This window comes from Ptychodera flava, chromosome 14 (genome assembly GCF_041260155.1).
Source record: "Ptychodera flava strain L36383 chromosome 14, AS_Pfla_20210202, whole genome shotgun sequence".
Classification (NCBI taxonomy): domain Eukaryota; kingdom Metazoa; phylum Hemichordata; class Enteropneusta; family Ptychoderidae; genus Ptychodera; species Ptychodera flava.
In genome coordinates, this window is record NC_091941.1 from 33,070,756 (window position 1) to 33,096,633 (window position 25,878).

The following is a 25,878-nucleotide window of genomic DNA, read 5'->3' on the forward strand; positions in this document are numbered from 1 at the left end:
CTATTTCATAAAGCATTATGCATATGGGTGTTTATAATTTTATAATAACTCTTAAAAATATGACATTTTACCGGAAACAAAGATAAGTAATTTTTATGTGTATCTCTATTATACATGGTCCTGTTTGTCAACCAATATATGGGTTTTTCCAATGATTTATAGTAGTTTCAACTCTCAGGCAAATTATTTAAAATTTTTACCAGGAAAAGGGTAATGTAATTTTTATGTGTACCTCTCCTATGATTTATCCATAATTGAGTTAAATTACTGTGAAAGAATGATCCTTGTACTGTGAACTACATCAATGTTTCTATTGTCAGTATCACATATTTGTATAGTGTCTCATTTGTTCCAGCTTGTCGTAGGGCATTGGCCTTCCATTGCCATGATAAGTAAATATTTTTTGCTTATCAATCACATCTTCTGATTATAACTGTGATAACTACATGGATTCAAATCCCCCATCCTCTTTCCAAGCTTGATGTTATCTCAAACAATCCTAGTACAGTGCTGTATTGATCTAAAGTAAGAATGTGAGTGAGATGAAATTCCTGAACTAGCATTTCCGGTGTCAGAATTCAAGATCTGATATCTCTATTCCAGCATTGTCAATGTGTTGTTCATTGTGAGGAGTACGACGTTTGATTTAGTGTTGACACTGGTGGGTGTGCCAGTCAGTGCTTCACTCTGTTGTGGTTTTCATCAAATTCTCACTCCTATTGTGATCGCAGTATCATACTCATATCGTCTCCAGCATTCAGAAAACTTTGAACCGTACACTGATATTACTTTACTAATATTCCTGATCAAGTGTCTGGTATTGCATAAGAAGGGTTGCTCATGCTGAACCATTAAGACTTGGTTTCGTTCATACAGCAATATTTGAAGTGTTATTCTAAGCCTTGTGTACATTGTGGGAATATTATCATTCCAACGTCATGAGGGGACATTCGAATCATTCCAGTCAGACGTGTTTGCTTAAACATTGATCTGTGCTTACATGCATAATGTGTACTAAGAACTGAACCACACTCAGACACTTGCAACAAAGGAACAATATTTCCTATGTTTTCCTTGTAAATCACAAAATAATTAGACTGAAAACAAATTCTCTGTCTCTGCATTAATTGAATACAATTATTTTAATCTGTTTGAATGTTTGAATAGATTTAATATGAAGGAAGGCAATGCCAGATGTTGTTCTGCTTTGCATTACTCAGAACAGATGAGAATTCAAAATTTTTACATTCAGTTTTTTTTCACCAAATGTCATATAGCTCTAATAATAAACACTTGATTTATCTTTCCTTTTGTTTTGCAACAATATAAATTCATTTTATGTAGGCATTTTATCGGAAACATTTAATAGTAGTAACAATGAAGCTTTTTCACCGGTTAAATTGTTTTGTGTTATAAGACAAGATGACAGTTTATGGATTGACAAAGATTGATGACCCAGACTGTCCATGGTTTTGCTATTGAAACACTCAATTTTTAGGGGAAGGTTTGCGAGGAGTTTACCAACTTTATTGTCCCTCTTCATGTTTGCACACGCATATACATTCATACAGTGCGTCAGGAACCTGAAGATATTACATCATGTCTTGTAGTATGAACCGTAAAATTATATTATGGTAAGGGGGTCCAACAATAAGATAAGTTTTGCAGGACTGATACAGTGTTCAATCCAATCTCATATCAAAAGAGTAAATATGCCATTTTTGGAGAAATAATTGTTGTTTTCATTGAAAACTGATTCAGTTTGCACTAACCCTGAAAGCACCATCATATATGCATTGTCTGTAGTATACTACATACTTCAATTATTGTGTTGTGTACCAAAAATTTCATCATCCATGTGTATAAAATCCAGGGTACATATACCTTTCTACATTCTAGTGTTTCGTTGTATGTGAAATGTCATCAAACTTCCATGTTGAATATTTGTTAAATCTTAACAAATTATCAACTCACGTACATCATGATCAGTGTATTTTGGACAATGGTGAAATTCGGGCTACCTTGCAGTACATATAACACGCATACTGTACTTTGATTGGTAACGTTTTTGAGTATAGCAGACATTACGTCATTGGTGTGTGTACATAATATGTATGTACAGTAAGGCTAGAGTAGAAATCGTGCAGTCAGCTGCTAATCATATTTCTTTCGTCAGATACAAATATATTCTCTTGCATGAAACAAAAATAACCAAAAGTTATTGATTTAGCCATGTATATATGTAAATCATAAAACTAAGTCCCAATGATGGAGTTCATTTGCTACCACCTATAGTTAATAAGAAATTGCTAATATCTTGAGCCAGAGTATTTACTTGTAAAATTGCCCTTACTTTTTAAACCTTTTCATGGGCGGTTTCGCTGTGAAGAAATGGAATCATAGCAAAACCAAACAAGTAGAGTCAACATTGTTTCCTCCATTTCCCACTACAAAGGTAACAGCTGATAGCTTATGCCATAGAATCAGACAGCTGATGTATTATAATTTGACCAGCAAGAAGGTATCGGTGATTTTGTCGTATCAAAGTCATATTATAACAGGTGCAATAACTGTGTCTTTGTACTTTTGATCTGAAATACAAAAATAAATATTAAATGAATGAATAAATTATTTACATATTTATTTATTTATTTATTTATTTAATAGGTAAATATTGTACTGTGATGATAACATAAAACAGTCAAAACAGCCATCACAAATTACCAAATACAATTTGATATAGCTTTCTTTTCTATTAATTAATCAATAATAAAGTATGATGGATGATTGACATGGATTTACGTAAAAATCCCATGTAAAGTATCTCACAATATCTAGAAAATTCAGGGAGCATACATGTTAATGTAGTTCTTTTATTCATGATAGATAATTTCAGGGCTCGTATACAAAATCACATCAAGTTCACAATGATTTGTATAAAATCCCTGTAGCAGTAGTGCATTTTACATGTAAGGGGTTGAAGGCCAATATCACAAGTTCAGTACCCGTTCAGCCATGACCTGCAATTTTACTTCTGAAGGCCAGCTAGAATTCAAGGTTGTTTGGTTAGCAGTGATTTCAAAGATATGCATAAATGCCACATGTTCAACTTACAACAGAACGTTTCTTAGCTTCAGCCAGCTACTCTGTATAAAGGTCTGCATTGTAGTATTGTTGAAAACAGTTGGACAGTCTGTGATGACAATCTGTGTGAATAATAGGTGTTCTATATTCTGTTACTGGTACAATAATTCTGTTCAGCAGGATGCTATACTTGTTTCTTCTGGTCTGTAACCTATAATAGGTCAGGGGTGAGAACATTGTTTGTCAGGAAAATCATGGATACTGAAATCTTCGTATAAACTGCACTGAGTAGTTCAATGTGATGAATAGGGGTGAATCACAGTTTTCAACTGTGACATTGTATGTTGTGTTTCCTGTGTAATATTGCCAATTTTTGAACATGGCGAGAAATCAAAATGACTGTTTAATTTGAATTTACTTGTCAAATGGTTCACAAAGGAATGGTTTCCTAATGCAGTAAAAAGCCCATATCCCTTGAGAGGGTAGAATTCAGAGAAAACCAGGAAAGAATAGGAAGATATTTTAAGGTCAACAAATTTCAAGAGTTACAGCTAGTTGGGTTTTAAATATCCCATGCATTGGTAGTATGACGTAAAGACAAGCCACAGATGGGCTTTATTTTTTCAATATAATGTGCAGAAATAATTGCCCATTTCATCAATCAATCATGTGAGCTGAGTTTTAATCAGAGTACCAATTATGGCAAAGTTTGAGTTGTTAAGGCGAGATTCATGACAGTGACAGCTGACTTCCTCTTATTCTGATCAGTGTTTTGCATTATGGAAGACTAAAAGTCATAAATTACATTGTGTAAAAACTCAAAATGTCTTTAATCAAGATTAAGTATTTACAAAATTTGCGAATATCATCATTGTTTTGTTTACTCAGTGTATATTCGCAATAAAAACAAATAAAAACTGTAATTTCCAATGACATAACCTGTCAGAAATGTTACCCACCAACAAGAAACTACATTGTATGAATTTATTGAATCACAGCAAGAAAATAATAAAAAATAAAAACAGTTTTGTGACCTTTGATACTTCTAAGTGGCACACAATAGGAAATGCAAATTTTTTGTCTTTGCCTAAAGGGACATCAAAGTCTATACATGTTGACACACTCCGGCATACACCTGCTGGTTAAGTTTTTATCCTGACTACTCAGGTAGTAAAACTGACTCACAATGGCATTGTGTCAGGCACATTCCAAAACCAACATAGTGTTTTTGTAATCTGAATAAGCCCTTGTCTTTGGCATTTTTGACAGTTACTAGTTTTTCATTGAGCATAATTCAGAACAAAAGGTGATTGAAACTTGTGCCATAGATCAAAATGATATTGGAGTTGAAATCTTATTAGCAATGAAGGTCATGGAATGTCAGTTCAATAAAACCGTTCACAGTTACAATCCAGTCTTTTGTGGGTGTTATATAACTGAGAGGATGCCTACCATTTATATGGAGATTTTCCAATTTGTAATGTAGACAATGGAAAAACGTTATTACAGTACTTAGATTCTAACTGTGGACAGATATTATAGGCTCTACATCAACCTCCCACAAAGATACAGAACACACAAGAGAGTTTCTCTTGGATACCATAGTATGTCAGGCTGTCAAGATGTGCTCAAAATTTAATGGAAAGAGAGTTGTGAATAAACAGTGACTAAGTAACATACCTCACAATGTCAAGAAGCTTTTGAACTGTGTAATTGCCTGTCAGCCACGGTGGAATTCTGTTTTAAATTTATATTATAAAGCGACTTCTTTCTCTTATCCTGAAATCCTTTACAGCTGTTCATACATCCTCACATATATTGTATGCCAGCAATTATTCCTCCGTTATTGACAGTACAGGTGCAAAATAAAGGAAAGGCCTCCTTGGTCACAGATTGTCCTGGACTGATTAGTTCACTAATATGCTATGGTATATGAATTGAAAAACGTAGTGCTCACAAATGTATTACAATGCGGTACAGAGATTGTACAGACATAGCTCAATTTTATCCAAGAGACAAAAAATTTACCCAAAAACAATGTATCTAATGCAAAAATTTATTATTTTGTGAAATAGAAAATAACAAATACTGGTATACATGTAAACAGTAAAACATGCTGAATCCCATTGCCGTGTTTAATACCTGCTGTAGTGCTAAAAATATTTTATTTACCTGCTGCAGTGCTATTGTTTCATATACATTTTATATACATTTTTGTTGATTTTTTTTATTAATGTTTATTAATGTTTCATATACATTTAATGTACATTTTTGTTGATTTTTTAAAAAACATTTTGAACATAGGTCAACCTGACCATGTGAATATAACACAAATAAGAGACATTGGTCTCAATGTGCAATTAGAAATATCTAAAATATAACGTATCCATTTTCAATTGTTCACCAGAGAAGTTATGATCAGAAGAGTCTATGGTCGGAAGTTAAAACTCAAGACCTGTTATACTTCATTTGCATCATTTTGTAGTGACTGTCTTCTTACTGATTCATGTCATGTATTTTTTACCTGTGATGGAGGTTACATGAAATTTGAAAGAAAAAAAATCATGTGAATGGGCTTTTGCCAAAGCTGAGATGCAGATCTTGTATCCCAAATTGACCGTAAAATTGACAAAAGATGGCCACACAGGGGGCCACATGAAAAATTTGTAATTACAAGAGCTGGAGCAGCATGACTGTATACTTTAAACAAGGCATTGTTCTGAAACCATGCTAATATCTTTAATGCCTTGCTGAAATCAACAGTACTCCTTCAATAGACATAGATTAAAAGGATCATACTGTAAGAAACAGTGCACATTTTCCATTTTGGAGGGTAGTAACATGTATATGAGGCTTGAAGGTCATTTACAAGTGCATCAAGAGTATGCTACAAACAGTCTTCCAGCACAAATTTAAGGAGTCTGGAGTAAGAGGTGTGAACTATGTCCCGTATACCATTCTGGTACATTAGTTTGTACAGTACATTCTTTCCTATGACTGGCAGTAACTAGTTTATCAAGAGTCTGTCCAGTTAAATCTCTGGCACGTAAACATGATTGGTGATAGTGTCAAATATCTTTACATTTTTCACTGTAATTGCACACAACCTCTTCAGATTGCTGCCCAGAGATATATACATAGCTGCTAGCAATAGGTACTTTAGAGTCAATGAATGCAAGGAAGTAGCATTCCTCATGAACCACTCTATTTAAATTTGGTGGTAAAATGATCATTACTGAGCTTTAAAATCAACTTTTCAGTTTCGTGTGTTGGTTTCAATAAAATGTCTTTCACTGACAGAGAACAAAGATACACGCAAAATCCTCTGTTTCATTTGTTAGAAAGTTTATCTTTTTTCAATTGATTTACCGTACCCATTCCAAAATAGTTGATCAGTTCCAAACTCTGCATGTACCAAATGATGGAAACAAGAAAATGGTCTGTTTTAATGATTAGAAAAACAGCTGCTGCTAAGTCAGTTTTAAATACTCAATTCTGGTACTGGATGTATGCCAGCTATACTAGAGAAACAAAAGCACATAACAGTGTTTTCGTATATTCCAGTTTAGAATGGTAGGAAAAAGTGATACACTAAACCATACACACACAAGATCCTGGTAAGCTTATACTATTGGTACCCACCCAGTCAATGTTAAAAACACCTGGGCTGGAGGAACAAGATACTGGTGCTGGTTGAATCAGACACCACAGGACAAACTGACCATTGTTGTAGGAGTGTTTGATAGCAGATGCAGACCAATTTGTGGTTTTTTACATCTTTCACATTTGTGATCATACATCAAGCAAGATCATACATCAGCTTATCGGAGTTACAGATTCCAAAGTAACAGTAAAGTAACTGTTGATAATATCGGAAACATCAAGTATGTCAAGAGGCATCGTATCTGAATCAGTTGTCATTCCTTTCCCTGGGACGGGTTGTCAGTCCTTCAGACAGGTAATCCCTGAATTGTACACATTCTTGAGGATATATCAAGTGTGGAATATTTCTGAATTTAGTCATAACCAAAGTTAAGAAGGTCAATACCCATTGGTTCTGTAGTCTTACAACAGAGCACATATGTGATATCCAATACCTCAGCGGAGAATTTCATGCTGATTGAAGTTTCTCTTCTGTCTCATTTCTTCACAGGTGATATTGAAGGTTTACCTTAGTAACAGTAATGACACAGGTGTGGACGTGCCTATCACACCAGAAACAACCTGCAGAGATGTGATAGAATGTTGCAGACAACCCGGTGAAGAACAGTGCCACTTAGCTGAACTTTGGCGAGGCTGTGGTAGGTCTTAAAAAATTTGTATTACAAGCACGTGTCAGGCTGCATTTGTGAACAAAGAATTCTGCGCTGTGTGTTGGTTCCCTACAATGCTTTTAACATACAATGTACAATGCAATGGTGTTAACAACAGGCAGACACCTTTAAAATCTGGCATGCTTGCGGTGCACTTGTAGTTTTGCATTTGCCAATTGTGTATACTCTTTGCCAGACACCTTTACTTCATTCATTTTCATCAAAACTACGAAACCTCATAATTTGTCTGGCATTCTGAGACATAAAGTCCTTTCAAAATCCATTGTACAAACCAAGCACACTCCCAACTATTGGTCTTTTAATACTAAGTGCTTTGGCTGCCACCACAGTCTTTTGTTACCTTTGTCTGTTCTAGCTTTTGAAATCTGACTTATAAAATGAAAATATGCACCACAACAAAGCATATTTGCTGTACCTTGGCCAAGTGATATCATTACAAAACTGAACAGTCTCCTGTGACCATTAAATTCACGAACAAGTAAAAAGTTGATTCAATATTTTACCTTTTGGGGAGTAAATTATTGCCAGACATGTAGATAACAGTATGGTAATGGAAATGTATTTTTTCTGATCTTATAAAACATACAAGTTATGGTGTAGTTGTTATACCATATGAGATATGTTTTGATGGTCATTACATGTGAAAAACAAATAGATTTCCTTTCTCCAACAACAAGTGGAATCACTGTTTTAGTCACAACTGCCAAAAAACAATCCGATTAAAATCAGGTGTAGATACGGAATGCACCTTTGCCAAATCAGATGTACGGATGTATGCTATCTCTTCTGCAAGTTCAAATCAAAGTGATATGAAATCTGTCAACATGGACATTCAAATGAGTGATTGACGCAGAACAAAACCAATATTAGTTAGCACACCACTATTTTCACTGAAGCTGCTGGTGACATTGTTAAATTGCTACACAACCAGCTTTCAAAGGACTTATAAGTAAAATGACACATGAAAACAGTACATTGGAAAGACATCTTTTACTGATATCAAGAATAAGTAATTCACAACGTTCTTTTATATGGAAGGTGCTATTTTGAACCAGTGCAAGTCAAGTTGTGTATACCCTCTGGTAATTTTCTTGTTCAGCAACCTAACCTCATCTGTTCTATTACATTAAAAGGATCATTGAAAGACACATTCACTTTACTTTAGGGAAAGCATTCAATAAATATTGTGGTAGGAAAGGAAAAAAGTCAAAGGGCTACAAAACACTTAAGGGTTTGTTTATCTAATTCAGAATGTGTTTTCTTTATGTTCGCTTTCTTTTTTAACCTGTGCAGAGCGACCAATCGGAGACGAAGAGAAGCCGTATGAAATTTTACAACAGTGGGGCATACACAGAGAAGAAGTCAAGTTCTTTCTGAGACACGAGAATGCCATACCTCTTGGGAATGTGAATCCCGGTACGGTGAAGTTGTTTGCTAGCCTTTCACATTGTGCTTTCTGTCACATTCCATCACATATACAGCATACACCGGTCTGTGTGTGCCTTTACTGAAAAATCACTCACTTGGAAATGCTTTTTAAACCACCGTGGTACAGAAAAGAATAATAGGGAGCGTGTTTTGATTTTGGGTTTGTTAAAGTTGAATTTTTCAGAGATCATGCTATGCCTAGAAGCAAACCTTGTTCTTAGGAATTACAGTCAATATCAATATTTTGATTTCACATATTTCTTTCAAATAACCTGAGGTCATCCAACAGTTGGTTTGTTCTTATCATGAATATTAATTTGTGGGTTTTGTACTTGAAATATGCGGAATATCCTTAAGGGGTCTTTTTTAAGGGCAAATAAGAACAAAGAATTTACCAGATATATTGAGGCTATCCCATACCATGCCATTTGGTCGGCACAAGGGCACAGGTAAGTTTTGAAAAGCAATCAGTCCTGTCAAGAGAAGTTTTTTTTTGTCAGAGCTGCTTTCAGTCCTGCTTTTAATTTATTTCATGGTCAAGTTTGTCAATTACCTGTTGTCCCAATCAGAACTAGTTTGTAAGAGTGTTCGCTGGTTTTTCCATAGCAACATTATCCTTGTTGTGGCAAGGAGGATGAAGTTAAGTGTGTTAAATATGAGACTTCCTGTGGTTCTGGTCAGAGACTATTGCCCAGTCTTTAAAAATGTAGGACTTTTTAGTGGATATCGCCATGTACAATAGGGCCACTCTAACAAGGATGTTAGTGGAAAATTTTGGCTACCAATGGCGAAAATAAAAGTAAGAGTGGTTAAAAGTAGTCTGCAAGCACTTCGTTAAGTTCGTGTAAAATGTCCTGATTTTTCATAATCTAATAATTTTCACAGCTGGCAAATTTCAGCCGACAGCCACTTGGTTATTTGCTGGCTCCCAGCTTCATTACTATCATATAAAGCAGTTCAAAGGGGCATGGAAGATGTGATGCTTACAGTTGCAAATGATGTGTTTGTGTTTTACTTTGAACCCAAGTTGTGGTTTGAATGAATGATAGTGTAAAAGTTGGCAAAGACACAAACAGTGGCCATCAGTGTTTGGAAAATTTGTGATTTCAAAAGTATCAGTATCAATTCTCATCGTGATAATTAAAAAACATCCTACTTCTATTTTTATGGCAAAGAAGCAAACATATGGCGTCATTGTTTTTAAAGCTTGTGATTTCTAAATTATCAGCATAAACCTTTATCATGACCATTAAAAAGCATCCTTCCTCTGTATATTTATACATTAATTTTATTGTCAGAGAAGAATATAAAACATCTATCTGATTCAGGTCAATAATGATTTTGTTTCTAGTGTACATGATGATATTTCCAGGGAACCCAGAAATCAATGACTGCTGCTGCTTTTGGTGTTTTCCATCCATTTGTGGTCACTTCCTTTCAGTAGTTCAGTATGTTGTGGATCACTCAACGCATTACCAGATGACAGGGTTTGAGTGGCACGAATGTCAACAAAACTTACAGAGTGACAACAAATACAAGGCACGGTTCTCTGTCCCAGATGAATTGAACAGCTTAAACTGCATGACGCTCGGTGAACGCTACACTTGATAGTCATAAGGGTAGACTGGGTTCAATCTCCTGGCATGAAAGGACTTGTTTACTGACCAGAATCAGCAGAGTGAAGTTGTCCAAGTATGTGCATAGGATGTCAGGATATCTCGGTTTGCCTTCACGCAAAGTGCCGCTTGTTAAAACTTATTTCCTGTTTGCATCTTTCGACTGCCGTGGGCATTTACATTTCATGTCGAATTCTCCGAAAGGAATTCAGTGTTTTCACAACAGACTTGAAAAGTTTCCCCTTTTGTTTTTTAAACTCTTGAAGGAAGTAAGGTGAGAGAGTGGAAATTCCGTGTTTAGAGGATACCAGAAAGGAGAAACAAAGTGGTGTTTCCTTCTGCTAGGCATAAGCGTGTTTCCTGTCCATAGCTTTAGCTGTGTCTTGGGAGTGTAGGAAGGTCACTGTCTTTTTGTGATCAGGATTTCAAATGGATTATACAGCACTAAGCAGAGATTATTGACTTTACCCTGAAAGTCTGCCGATGTAGTAAACAAAGTCATGAAAGTGTGCAATGCAGGGTCAGAAAATTACTGTATCATTGAAAGTACCTGCTTTGTTTATTGTGTGTGGTATTCGTGAAGATTTGACTGGCAGGAATGCTTTTATCGGCGCTCTTTCTTTGTGGAATCAAAAATGAAATCGCCAACACTCAGGTCTGCATGTATTTGTTTGGTAAATAATTCAAAATCACGGGCACTTTGTGTGCAAGTCCTGTGTTCCCTGTTCCTGCAACATGAATGAAAACAAATCATCTAGAGTGATAAAACTATGAATGATCAGGTCTCGTCTGCCCAAGGGTTATGTTCCATGCATACAAAAAAAACAGTTTTACGAGATCATCTCACCTCACTGACTACCTAAAGCCTCTTTGACCCTGTTGAATATGGATATCCACTATGTTGTCTCACACATATGCATTTTGGGGTTTGAAGTGGTATAGCGCCATCACAGTTCAAAGTTAGAAACATTGGACCACAAAGGGACTGTGAAAATGGGGATTTGTTGAAAGGTTCCCATGCAATGGGAATGCATCATGAAAGCTATTTGTGTAACCTTTAGTCAGAAACAATTAGGCCATTGTGTATAAATCTGTAAGATAAACCTCAGGGGGGCCACAATTAGTATAACTGCATGGGGTTACTTGGAGGAGCTAGGAAGTTTGAGCAGTGATGGTAGAGAGGCTCAAATATTTAAAATGCAGACACAGAAATACATATTCCTTGTTGAGGTGGACTTCAATTATGTTATTTCTTGTGATAATTTTGGGTTTTTCTTATTCATTTTGTGTCATAAACAGGAGATATCTCTGATCTAGCCTTCGATAAGTTCACTTTGGACAATTACTACTTACAATACGCATCTTGACAAAAACTCGTTTTAGGCCCATGCAGATTTGAGTTTTCCATAATTATTTTTAGTTTTTACCTGTGTCAACGCCATTTGGCCCTTTAAGTAAGTCAATTAAATCTTGGACTGGCCACCTCAGCTCTAATTTAATTAGAACCCATTCAATTGGAAGAATTTTAATTTGGAACCACTGAGAGACTAGCAAATAAACCATCTTGTATACATTATGTGATGAGTAGTTTGAAATCACAGAGGGCTGACACAGGCTGGACAGCAAACAAAGGACTCCAGCTGAACACGGTACAGTATTGATAAAAGCCCTTGTCTTTGTGACACCTACATTATCTAAATCTCCCTGTTGGCTTGGAAAAAAGGTGCTTTTGTCTCGGAAAATTGTCAAAGACAGTCCTTGAAATGTCTGATTTTACGTTTCTCTGATGCTTAGCATTCTCACTGCTTGCAGGTCGAAGAAATAAGAAGAGAAACGGTGTCAATGAGATAGATGAGACAGAAGATTTGAGGGTAAGTGACAATTTCTTGTCACGGTAGCTGGGAAAGTGTAGTGATCAGTGGTAGATGTTGTGTTGCAAGGCCCAATGTTTGCCTGTATGGAAAACATTTTTTCGGCTTGACAGAAAGTGTTATTTGACCATGTTTATTTACAAAATATAATTTTTTATAGCAAGTCATTCATTCAACTCAAAAACAGGAATGTTTCAGAATTTAATTGAAAGCAATACTGGAAGAGAGTGCTTTATATATATATATAGTGGAAAGACTTTGGAAACCAAGTGTCTCAGCATGCAACCTGTTGAATTAGGCAAAAGGATCCTACTATCGTTTTGAACTCAAAATTAAGCAATTTCGAATTATATTGAGTACTAATAAGTGTGTATATTAGAACATATAGAGCTCATTTTAGCTTTTCCGTTGTACATCTGTGTGTGACCTGGCTGTTGTGCACTAACATTGATCACACTGCAGTAAGGCCGGGCAATTTGAAATGTCACCTGCCCTCATACTGTTCCTTTTAAGCTTGGAATGCATGATTGCTTCTGAGCACTTTTCAAAGAATTTTTTTCTCGCCCTAAAAAGTGGCAAGTGTTTTTATTTATAGTTAATGGTGTCAGGTAGGTTTCTCAGGAGCAGATGTCACACTTGCCATAAGGAAACAGATATGGCACTGCCACTACCCCACAGATAGCCCCCTGGCTTTTTCCATAGCACACATGATTACATTAGAAACATCCAGACTCAATTGAACTCCACTTAGCGAGACATATGTTTATCAGTTGAATCCCCTCTTCTTCCAAGGATTTCAGTATTTCTCCATCCAGTTGAGGTATTTTAATCATGAAATTAGCATTGCATTTGACAGTGAAAACAGAGATATGAATCGTCTGTATTATGTAAAATGCTTCCTGCGCAGAGTCTAATTAATCTGCTGGTAAATTATTACTGGTACAAAACTGATACCAGTGATCATAGCATATTTTCAATGATATGTTCCTGTCTTGTGAACAGAGGACTTTTTGTCTGGCTTTCCTGTTTGAAAATATCCTGTAACAGTGTCAAGGGAGAGTGAAAGTAGCAAGTGAACTATGCCAGCTACTCAGAGACATATTAGAAGTTAGCTGTTTACATTAAAACCAATGTCTTTTTCCTGTGCTTGTCTAACCTTGCTCCAGCGGTGAACATGTTTTTGCCACCCAAAAGAACAACAAAAAGATCACTTCAAAAGTTTTATGAGGATGTAAGCGAAGGATATTTCACCAGTGGAAACAAAGAAATGCTTTTTAGCCTCCACAGATACAGACACCGACAATATTCAGTGTATGAAATACACGATCACCTGGGGACTCGAGTTTTGTGGGTTTTGGTATGGACTGCCCTCTTAAAGGAAATTTTCTGGTCAGTGAAAGGATATCACCCGTGGTATGCGAGACCAGATATGTTATCAAGAAAGTATATCAAAGAGTTAAACAGGAAATATTTCTGCATGGTGTATTGAAGTTTACTCAATAGTAATAAATTCAAATTGTAACTGGTCTCTGGGCGCCCATTAGGTAATCCAACCTTGTTGGGCAGTTAGAGAAAACAAAATCCATACAGAGAGTATTTTAGAGGGATACTTTTCATTCAGAGAGCTACCTTTGACAATGCCAAAGCCATAGATTACCTTTTGACATATCGGCTGTTCCAACTCATTGCATTCGTGTAAAAGAAGACAAAAATAACAACAACAAAGATTGTTCCTTGAAACAGAAGATTCAGTCACATAAATTGAAAGTTGTTTTTTGTTCTTGGGTAAGTCTGTGGCTTCAGAGGCTCATCTTGCAGGTCCATTGAACTCAATCCTTTCAGAATGAATAAAAAAGAAGGTGAAGAAGAAACAAAGGGACATGATGATTTGCGTCAAACTTACATGATCTTCTCTGTCACTGCAAAAGACCCCAAAAAAGCCTGTGATACAAATAACTGTTTGTACGGGACTCATTGTCATTCTAATGTTTCTGCAAAAACAGCGTGGTGATAAGTGCAGGGATTTGTTTTACCTGTGTCAGCCAATTGCTGGCTGTTTACCTCCGTGTTTACTCTGTCTGCATGTCGAGGCAGAGTTTTGTATTCCACTCAGTAAAGCCCCCAGAATATATTGGATTTGCCAGGTAATGTGTCCTGGCTCTGTCTCTCCAGCTTTAAACTGAGGTGCAGCGAATGGATTTCCCAGGTCAGCTCAGGTAAAGAACCTCCACTACTGAAAAAGATTTATTATAGTTGTCCCTTACACAGCCTTGTAGCATATCTTTTTGGTTTTCACCAGCTCACTGGGAGTGAAAGTTTGTTTGGAAGTCATGACAAAGCGACTTGGAGTGTTCTCTCTCATTAGAGGTTTAACTCTGTAGAGTAGATACAGTGTTTTTCTTTATGACACTAGAATGTAAGTGTTTCTTTCCAAAGTTTATCACCAGTCAATCTACCTGCCTATTAGTCAGCTGACCTTTCTCAGGCTGTTTGTTCGCCTCTAGCCGAGAATTTTGAAAGATTTTAATGCGGCCTGCCAGTCTCAAAAAACACTGCTGTGACCTAGCATATTTTCGGTTATTTCTGCGTAGTGCTGTTCAAACATGTTCCTTTTTTCAGAGGCAGTTGACTTGGTAAAGGAATACATCAATTGGCTTTCAGCGCTTCTCATGTGTCAATATTGGTAGCCTTTACACTTCCACCCAGTCATTGACCCTCACTGTTTACGTATTAATTATTCAGCCGCCTTTGTGTGCTTGCCATCAAGTGAGACTGCCACTCCATTTTGTGGCCTATCTTTCTTCCCCCTCAAACCCTCATGGGATATCAGGGGTGTAGGATTTTTTCGGGTGTGCTGGGATAGTTTCTTAAACTCCAGTCAACTCCCTGATTGTGGTGGACGGGAGATTAGGCAAACAGTATGGATTACTTTGGCATTCGGGACTGGGTAAGTTGTACACCTTTTTTTAATGGGCTGGTAGCATTCTGATTGATTGTACTGTACTAGTCTTAACTTCCTCAAGTCAAAGCATTAATCTTAACTTAGGGGTACAATTCTTTTGACTGTGAATGAAACTGTTTGTATCTGTTCATTTGTGTGTATAACGTCTGTGTTAAAAAAATAGTGACCAAATTAGTCAAGGTTATACCAGCAGAGTACACACAGTCTGCTGAACATGGTGGTATGTTGGCTGTCCTCAATACATATCGGCACTGTCAGTGAATATACACTTGAGGGTCAAATAAGGCAGATCAGTCACACACATGTAGTTTCATTATAGTTCATGGTGTGTATTTATTTCTTGAAATCAGGTGTGGCAAGAAATAGATCACCCCAATAAAAGTTACTCAGCTATATTGACTCCAAGATGTCAAGTTTTATGAGCTTGTGTCCAGCCATAAACCTATGAGTAGTACAGATACAGAGTTCACTCTGGACTGTTTGTTGTGTTGTTTGGGTTTCGCACAAGCTTCGGTGATCTTGAAGACACCAATCATGAAAAAGCGGTGTCCCCAGTTTACATGTTTCATTTGCTACCTCTCTGTACATGCTGTATGTTTGTTATGGTTTAAACATTATGAGCACGCAATCTTATCGTCCTCCACCACTCCTATCCACCACTCCTATCAATGGTAGGTAAATGTCTATGAATGTTGTCACTTACAACAACACAATGGCTTTTACAAGGCTTCACAGCGGTTCATACCGCAAGTCTTTGTGTGAAATCATGTACTACTTTTTGCTACGGGAAATTCTAATCCAAGCTGAAAAGTTCCTTTCTTTGGTCAAAGTGAAAACACACATAATCTCTGGCAGGATATTACACAGACTACATAGGTAAATTGAGTGACTATCTGTGAAGTTCAAGAGGCCTTTCTGATTTACAGTAGAGCCATTCATGAATGACATTTAGCAATAGGACCATTAGGACCATGTTTCAACAGGTACATATTAAAAGTGCCATGGAACCAACTTTTTAGTTTCCCACAGCATTTTTGAGTGGATCTCGTTTTGTGAATTAATCATGTACAGCGTGTTTGAGATTAGGTTTAATAGCCACGACAGGTGTATCATACCTCACTGGCTAACTCTGTGTTGATTAGTAGCCCCCACTCAGTTTCTAAATTACGCATAACCCTCTATCCGGGATCACTTGTAATGTCTAACTGTTCATATTTGTCTCCATTGTCACTCAATTTGTGAGTTACAGCCTAGGCAAAGTCATTAATCATTCCTCCATAGCTATCAACAGGTTCAGCATCAATTATTCAAACACGACTCTAACTTGAGCTGAAATATGACTTACTTATAGAGATGTTTATCGTGAATCACAATCTCCTGAATAAAAGGAAAGAATGTGTACCCACATGTTACACATTATGTCATGCAGTATTATGATTTCTTTACAGCTCTAGTCCCATTCAGCACATGGTTTGTATTTTGTGAGACTTCCAAATATTTTTTGCGTTCAAAAAACTATAGTGGTAGGATGGAATGTGGTCAGTTGAATGGTTCTTGATTTGGTAAATACCAAGCCTTGTTAAAGTTGCCATATTTTACCACAAGGTGATGACCTTGATTGACCAGCAGTCTGCTAGACAATAATCTTGTATCCACTGAACCAAGGAGCTTTGTTCAAGAAATTTAAATGTAGCCATGTGGTGCCACTAAATCTGTGGTGTTGAGCAAGTTAGTTTTGTGCTTTGGTTCAAACAGATGACGTGGTAAACTCAAACAAAATGCATTTTAACACTGCAAGTGGATCAGTAGACATTCCGATGCGTACTGTACCCAGGTCAGGAAAGTGTGATTTCTACAACAGTACGTTGTCAAGGTGCAAATTCCTGCAGGGCATTTAGAGAGGGAGAGACTTGGGGAGACCGAGAAAAAAAAAACAGTAACAGACACAGACAAACATACTTTGTGCATGCCAGCCTACCTAATATGTGATTCAATAGGTGATTCCTTGAGGTAATGGAAGCAGTTCAGCCAATGCTGGGGAAACACTGAAACACTTTGTAAGGTGAGGCCATGGGTCCAGTGTTGAAATAACACAACTAATCTTTTGATTGTCAGCTGACATGCAAGAGTCTTTATAGAAGTCTACCCTCGGTGAATTTTAATTAAAACTTGCAGATTGGTTTGCCATTTCCCATGGCTTAAAGCAGTTGTTTAAGAATGAGATCCAATTGGACAGTCCTGCATTTTCAACCTCGAAGTCAAAAAAGTCAAAGATGGTGGGGTCACCGTTTGCAACATACGACTAAAGCATTCACTACTTCAAGCATGCGTGTTGTATGACTCACGGCTGTGACAACAGTAATTATTGCTGGAAAGATGGGTAGAGCTTAGTTGTGTACAGTTTATTTTGAATTGTTTCATTCCAAATTTTTTGTTTCCTGGCATGTACATGTATTAAGGTAGGATGTGCCTCGGGGACAGATATTTGGACTCTCAAACTTTTACAATTCTTTTCTTACCTACAACTTGTGGGGGTTCATTTTAAAGCTCTTGGTGTAAGAAAACTTTTCACCCTCTTAGTCTCTCAAAAATCTAAAATTTTATTTTTCTTCGTAGAGTTAACACAGGGATGGCTGCCATTTTTAATTTTAAATATCGGTAAATCATGGGTAATTTGTTGCTCTAGTAGCAAAATTTGACGTGACTCCGGATTTTTATTCTTCATTTTGAAAGAGAATGGTTGAAAGATTCCTCAAGGAGAGTTTGAGCAAAAGTTTAAGTCTTTCACTTTCAAGGCGCATACTACCTTAAGCACACTCTTATCAAGAATGAACTCTTTTTATGATCCAGATAAGTGTTAGATTATCATTAAAATGTTGTGTGTTGTGGAGCAGAAAACTTACCTGCACAATACTATAGTCAAAATATGATAATTTGAATAAAATGTTCAAATATCAGAATGACATTCCTTTTTCCTCTCAGAATAGCTTTATGCATTTTTAACTCTTGTTTAATGTTTTCCAGAAGGAGATAACTGTCCATGTGCAGGTATGTAAGGGTCCCAAATTCGAAAAAGTGAGCGTCAAACTGAGCGTCAAACTGAGCGTGGAAAATGACAAAGTGAGCGTCGAACTGAGCGTTGGAAATGGCAAAGTGAGCGTCGAACTGAGCGTCGAACTGAGCGTTGGAAACTGACAGAGTGACGAACAGCGTTGAATACGAAGCAAGCGTCAAACCGGGCGAAAAAAAGAACTGAGCGTTGAACTTAGTAAGAGTGCTAAAACGTAGCGAATATGCGAAATATAGCTTGCATGATGGGTGCTCAGTTAGCGCGTACTGGATAGTACACGATTTGCCAGTCGGCTAATAAAAACGTGTTTACGATGATGCGCGCAATATTGGTGTCATAATTACAATTAATTACAGTTTACTCTTCGTAGTCAAAAAGAATAAGAGATAGGAGTCAAGGTCCTGCAGTTGACGGACCTCGATGGAGCAATGTCAATCACTATCTGTAGTGTGCATGTACGGGAGTTGACAAATGGCAGGCAGAGCGAGGTCAAATTACGTCCTTCTCTATGTGTTGACTGAGACTGAAAAGTTTTGAGCCAATCATAAGCTTACGCCTGAAGCCGAAAAAATTACTGTAACTTTCATTTTTTCGGGTGAAAGATGTTCTTTCACATTGCTTTAATTCTGAAACATTTGTCATGATAAGACATTGTTCGGCAATCGTGATGTCAAATGGATAGAAAATCACGGTCATCACATGCACAGAATCCCACGTCCAAAAAACGATCATCGCATAGAGTGTCACGTTCAGCAAACGATTTCCAGACAATGTGTTTATTCAGGCAACGTCTAAATTGACCTTTCAACATCAAGAGTCTTTGGATAACAAGTCTGATTTATGTAGAATCATTATTGAACGTACGCGAACTGTACGTCAGTCAAGTTTAGCCTCGCTGACAGGACTTCAAACAAATCAAGTTCACGGAATTTTCAGTGCTGCAGTGGGCTCAACCCTCTGAGCATAGGGATCCCAGAAGTCTGGTTGTTGTTGTTGTTGTTGTTGTTGTTGTTGTTGTTGTTTGTATTGTTGTTTATGTTTATTAGTCGTGTTGTTGTTGTTGACCAATACAATTCAACGAACATAACTGTTGTGTTGTTGTTAATGTTTCAAGCGTAACGTAGATGTCATAAGAAACGCTACAAGGACACTATCATTACTTGGCCCGATACAACTATATGCTAACGCGTACACTCTCTTCATACACTTAAACAGTGTATAATTATAAAAAATGACAGGAAAATTCATGAAAATTGGTAAAATCTCCCCCAAAAATTTTGTTGGGAAAAATCACCGTCATGGATATACAAAAAATGGTACCGGTGAGCGGCGTCGCTTGACAATACGTCGGCATTTTATGGCGATCAGCGCAGAAATGATCTTTGAAATTTTACTGTGCAGCCACAATAGTCCTGGCACAGACACAATCATTCAAAGTCATCAAAATGCAGAGCGATTTTTATCTAGAGAAGCGTGGTCCGTAGCGGCACATACCCCAGGCCCCGTTGCGACTATGGTTATCGATGCGTGCAGAGCCGTAAACTATGTAGATATGTCGGTCAATTTATATTTTTCTTGATTATTTCATGGTGATCGCGCCAACTAGATTTGCAATATCTCTATCACTCTGTAAAAAAACTACAATGCTATCAACACAAGACATAACATTGGTGTCGTGTGATAAACACATAAATATTTCTAGTTTATTCCTTGCTTACATTCATCGTTCTGTTTGCTCAAAGATCAAACAATACCTACCATACTGTAATCTTGAATGCAGAGCTTCGGACTTCAAAACAATTATACCAGCAGCATATTTTATTGACACGAGCTTTATAGCAGAATGCTTTCTTTATTGAACGTGTTTATGAAGTGATGATAAACTTGATCGTAAACTTGCTTCAAGTCTGTAGGCGTATAAATATCAAAATGACATAAATTTAAGGAATAAACTTCGCCTACCCGGATGTTCGCATGTCGGGTCGGTGATAGGCTGTTACGTAGGGGGTGAACGATGTGGCTGAAACGTCGCAACCCATCCATCGTAGTAGTTAGCCAATTTTAACTGGTAATTTCAGTGCCTTCTTTATTGAGTACAAGGACATTCATGCTGCTATCAAATATAGATAAAAAATAGACCCGACAAATTGTCCCCAGACGCGATGTCGATATTTGCTATCATGGAATGGCTCTACAACCGATGTATGACCAGAGTTTTACTTCCCGATCTCGCACAAATTGAACAAAATTTGGGTGTCGTAATTAACTTGAACGTTACATTTGATAAATCGTCAACTATTATTTGACATCGATTACACCTAAGACATGTTAGGGGTGTTCATGAATTGCACCTTTTTGTTAGGTATTTAGTTTGCAATATTTTACAGACGGAAGTGAACATACACAACAGTGACAACGTACTAGTTTATTTGACCAAGACGTACATGCTCGCTCTCTCTCTCTCTCTCTCTCTCTCTCTCTCTCTCTCTCTCTCAAAAAAAAAAAAAAAAAAATACTGCAAACTGTAGCCGTTCATGCCATACGGTATACCGTTATGCCTGCGGTATTACCGCGATCGTTAGGAGTGGAAGAGGTGTGAATGTTTCACTTCCAGTCCGTGGTAAAATGACTTTCTCATGAATATTCAGTCTCTGAGCAGCGGTAATCCTGGTATAAAAATGATAATTGTCATGGCCATGAAGCGAAATCTGTTCGGAAAGATTATCTACCCGAAACAGGGCAACAGTAACAGGAAATGTCAACTCATGCCAAATCATCAGGCGGGATTAACGACGAACGGAGTTCGTTGGGTACCGCCATAGTGAATGTATAACATCGACCTGGCGGGACGCGATCTCACAGCTGATGGCAAAATTAATTATACCACATCCTATCGTTGGAGGCGCCATCATGCCCCGCTCAGTTTGACGCTGACTTTGACGCTCAGTTTAACATTTTCCACAAAGTGCTCGATCGCTCGGTTTGACGCTCAGTTTGACGCTCAGTTTGTCATTTTTCACAAAGTGCTCGATCGAGCACTTTGACGCTCACTTTGTCTATTTTCGGGGTCTTACATACCTCCCATGTGGCTTGACTTCTGACGTCTGGAGTCATTCTTTGCCCAAATGTATTTCATAAATATGATATGCTTGGCATGTAGGTATCACTTAGGGTCCCCTCTGTCCACGTAAATCATTTCACAAGTTGGAGTAGTACAAAAAATAGCAGTGTAGTGACATGAACGCTTACTGTTGAAGTCAGAAGACTTTGATCATAACAGCTAAATGTTCAAATTTACAACAAACTCTTCTGAAATAAGTAGCTGACAGTTTTATGAACATGTAGCGAGGCGGAAGCACTTTTTGATCGGGAAGGCTATCTGAAAAAAGTCTATTCATTGTTACAAATTAGTTGTATTTTACCGGGTTTTGATAGTGAGCACAGGGACTCAAATCTTTTTCTCATTTTCAATTCCCGTTTTCTATGTGCATTGTTGGTTTTTGTATAGCTGTCACTGAGCCATACAAGCAGACTCCACCCCTTACCAATAATCTTGGCGCCGTCCAGATAATAGAAAAGTAACGGACATTTTCCACAAATACACGGATGTAGTAAGCAACATCATTGTGTTTGGTATGAGCCATAAAATTTCATTTTGCCGTTTCTGTTTTTATGCTTTATGCGGTGGTTATCTGAGCCCTTTGAAGTGGACATAGATAATTTGATGACTCCAGGAATAGTAGTTTGTTTACGATCATAAAAAAGGTGCTTGAATATCCAAAGGGCCCGTTATTAATGTTTACCTCAGCCAGGAGGAAATAAGGTTTAACTTGAGATGGAGAGTGATACCGTTATATCTTCTCTGAATCATTTGTAATGTGTCCAAGCTACTGGTAAAATGTCAAAGGGCAAACCTCTGAAGGTTATAGGTCATTATATTTTATGGCAAAAGATAGGCTTGAGTGGTTTGGATATAGTAACCACTTTGGTTATTCTGAAGGAAGGATTGGTGACAGCGCCGTCTGACAGCCTCCGATCTGTTATTGACTTACGACTTCTTCTTCGGAATAAACAGCAGGCATATGTGGTGGTGAAATTCAATACCCCTGATATCTGGTACAGGCACATACCATCTCAGCCCCCAGTCGAAGAGATCAGTCAGTCTACTGGGTGTCTTGTGTGTGTTAGCAGTACTTTTGAAAACCTGTCCGCTTGCTGCCTTTGCTGTTGTAGGATTCCACATATTTAACCCCCCAAAACTTGGATAATTTTAAGCAATAACCATGGCGACTGCTGCTGTATGGCATAGGAGAATGGTAAGTGTGTTCATCTGTTTGAAAAGCGGTGAGCAGAAAATTGGCGCCAAAGGATGACCTAGTGATGAAAGATTGATACATCACACTCTATGTAAATAATCTGATCAGCTTCTGCACTCCATCTGAATTGTTCTTCTCTTTCCAGTTGTTTCATCATGCGTAACAATTTCATTATGTTTTCACATGATGTTCACCCTTCAGTTCCCTAACAAGAGTCAATTGAAAAAACGTGGTGAAATTGAAAGTGGAAGTCACCATGAAGTAGAGATAATGGAGGAAGTACATATCTGTAATTTCAATTCAAGACAAATGATACAGCTTCCCAATCTTTCCTGAAAGTGATTTATGTCCATCGCAGAGTAGAGAAAGTTTCCATTCCAAGTTGTAGCCATGTGAAAGCTTTAAGGCTACTTAGCACAGTTTCCCTTTTGAAGCCTTTAAAGGACAGGCTTGAAAGATAGCTTTTTGGCATTGGTGGTACCAGGCTGTGGCTTTGATATGAATCACACCCATGAAGAATGCAGGGTCTACTTGACCTCATACTGGATCATTTTGGCTTTACTTACAAAGCAGTTTTGTAGACTTGTTTTGATTAGGAGTACAGAGCGTCTCAAAAACTTTCCCTTGGTAGTGTCTATTAAAAACCAGGATTCGACTCTACAGACGTTTTTCCTTTATGTCAGAGGAAATCACCACAAGAGATAAGCCAAACACTTTATTTCCTGTCTGGTTTACCAAAGACTATGTTTATAGCGTGAAAACAGCAGTTTGCAGGCTTAATTGATTCCATAGTTGGAGTGTAGACGACTCTCCCACCCAGTCTAAAGTACAAAATCATTTGTCTGAGAGACTCAATGAAGAGCCGTCCAATGAATGCTGTCTGAGCCGTCCCTTCCTATCCACTTCAAAAAAACTGTGTATTTTTAGATATTATGAAGCTCAATATGGGATGATTTAATTGCATGCTCCAAGTCAGACTGTTTCCTGTGGACTAATACACTGTACACATGCAGTTTCCCTATAAGGCGAGAAAAAAAAATTATCTGTTCAACGGGCCCGACCGACCCATATTTGGACCACTCCACATTTTTCTTTTTTTTTCCCCCGAAATCTTTACGAATCTGAAGAAACGCGGAGATGTTATTCAGTGAACATCTGTCTGTAAGATGAATGACCTTCACATTTTCGATGACATTGACTTGAGTGAGATTGATACAGGCTATGATTTGAAGAGTAAAGGTGGAAGCGCATCACAAACATTTGGTCAAGGTGAAGGGCAGGGTTAACGCCGTGGAAAATAAACTATTACGCCACGTGTTCCGTATAGCTTAGACACTCTGTACTGTATTGTTTCACCGGCGTTTATTTAACGTCCAACTGGTTGTACAGTCTATATTTTCTAGTGTTCCTATTTTCAGTGTTCCTTGAAAATTCTTTATTGTTCTTTGAGTTATCACTCGTTCCGATTTTCGTCATGGCTTTCTCCTATCGAACGTGTGATTGTAAGCAGCAGTTCTCACTGCAGGACGGACATGATTTGTGTTTCCGTTGTCGAGAATGCACAAGGAGTCAACCTTGTGACATTTGTTGACTTGGACACAGGAAGAATGGTCTAATTTCGCTCCCTCGTTCGACGACGTCACCCCCGGACATTCCCGGGCTGATCCGTCAGTTTCTGAGTCGCGAGTTTTGGTTGGAATGCACCGTGCTCATATGGCTGGTGACACCAACACAGAAATTGGCTCCGTTAGATTCAGGTGCCGCCAACGAAGCTGTTCGTGCAAAAAGGTGTTCGTGCGAAGTTTTTCAGTGGCGGGCAGATTTCAAAACTAATGAGCGGAGGGGAGAAAATATCGATATTTATTGTAGGCGGGGAAGAAATTTCATTACTTTCAGCAGGCAGGGAGAACATTTTTGACAGTGGGCACCGGAAAATACTTTGAGGGAGGGGAAAGCTGCGTGCTTAATAGAACCTAACTAGAGGGGGGGCAATGTTCCAAGGTATACTGCTAACTGCTTGCATGGTTTTGTGTTGATCTGGGTTGCCTAGTGGGCATCTAGTTGGCAATGGGAATTTCAGTAGTGGGGAGAGGGCAGCGGGGAGCTTGAATTGTTGTGAGGAGTGGGGAGCGGGCAGACTGTAGATACCGGAGGGCAGTGGGCATCAAAATTCAGTGGGAGAGCACATTTTCAGTGTATACCAGTGGGAGGGCAGTTACGAACAGCTCTAACTTTCCCCTCCAAATTTTCGGTCTGGGTCAAAAATAAGAAAATCGGTATATCAGCCTTCAAAACAGGGTTTTGTGATGATTTTGAGAAATTCATGAAATTTACCTGTTGGCGGCACCTGTAGATTGAACTGTAGAAGTGAAGGCAAAGAAGCTGTTGTGAGACAACCAACCCATGTTAATAAAAATTGAAAAAATCATGAACGTACTAAACAACATATCCAATATATGTTATGTGACTAAGAAAAAGCATGAAACACACAAAAAGTGTTTATATTATATGTTCTGTTTAAGAAAAACCAAAAAAAAATAATTCAAAACCAAAAAAAAATAAATTCAAAAAAAAAAAAAAATCCGACCTACCTACCCAACTTTGAAGTCATCCCGCCCGTTGAACAGCTTTTTTTTTTTTTTGGCCTAATGACAAGCTTTCTACTTGGAAACTGATACATGTGTAGCCCCAGCAACATTTCCCTTTGACCAAAGCCGCCACGGCCGTCCTCCGGTGTACATTACCAGCAGCGGCTCTGTATAACTTGGTAACATGAACTTGCAGTAGCAAGTCGGGTCTCAGTGGTGTTTGCTACACAGGTAATGTCAAAAGGAAGGTTTGTTGTCGTATCCACCGAAACAAAGTTCTATTACCTTTGAAAGTGTAACATCAAACCATAGGACTGGTGCAAGTTCTAGAAAAAGTTGTTAGATTGGGCCAATCACAAATTTTTGTTGTCCAGGTCATGTTATCTTACAAATAAATATCACCACTTACAGTACATTTACCAATGATTTTGACGATGAGATACAGCTGGATATTGATACACTACCTAATTAGGTTTGTCAGTTTGCTCGCGAATTTACCCTTTTAGTGGTCAACTTTTACAACTTTGCGCCAACATCAGACAGACTAAACAGCAGGTGACGCAGCAAGATGTCTATAAACTAATTTACTATGTAGTATGTTTATATCTT

The 25,878-nt window shown here is 37.8% G+C and overlaps 1 protein-coding gene across 1 annotated transcript in view; it reads left to right on the forward strand.

Moving 5' to 3' along the window:
* The first annotated feature begins 6,955 nt into the window (after nucleotides 1-6,955).
* LOC139150228 (apoptosis-stimulating of p53 protein 1-like) overlaps nucleotides 6,956-25,878 on the forward strand; it is a 38,099-nt gene continuing 19,176 nt past the window's right edge. Inside the window, 4 exon segments of the mRNA XM_070722464.1 lie at nucleotides 6,956-7,042; nucleotides 7,238-7,385; nucleotides 8,712-8,834; nucleotides 12,275-12,333. Coding sequence (XP_070578565.1) covers nucleotides 6,971-7,042; nucleotides 7,238-7,385; nucleotides 8,712-8,834; nucleotides 12,275-12,333 — 402 coding nt within the window. The 5' untranslated portion in view covers nucleotides 6,956-6,970.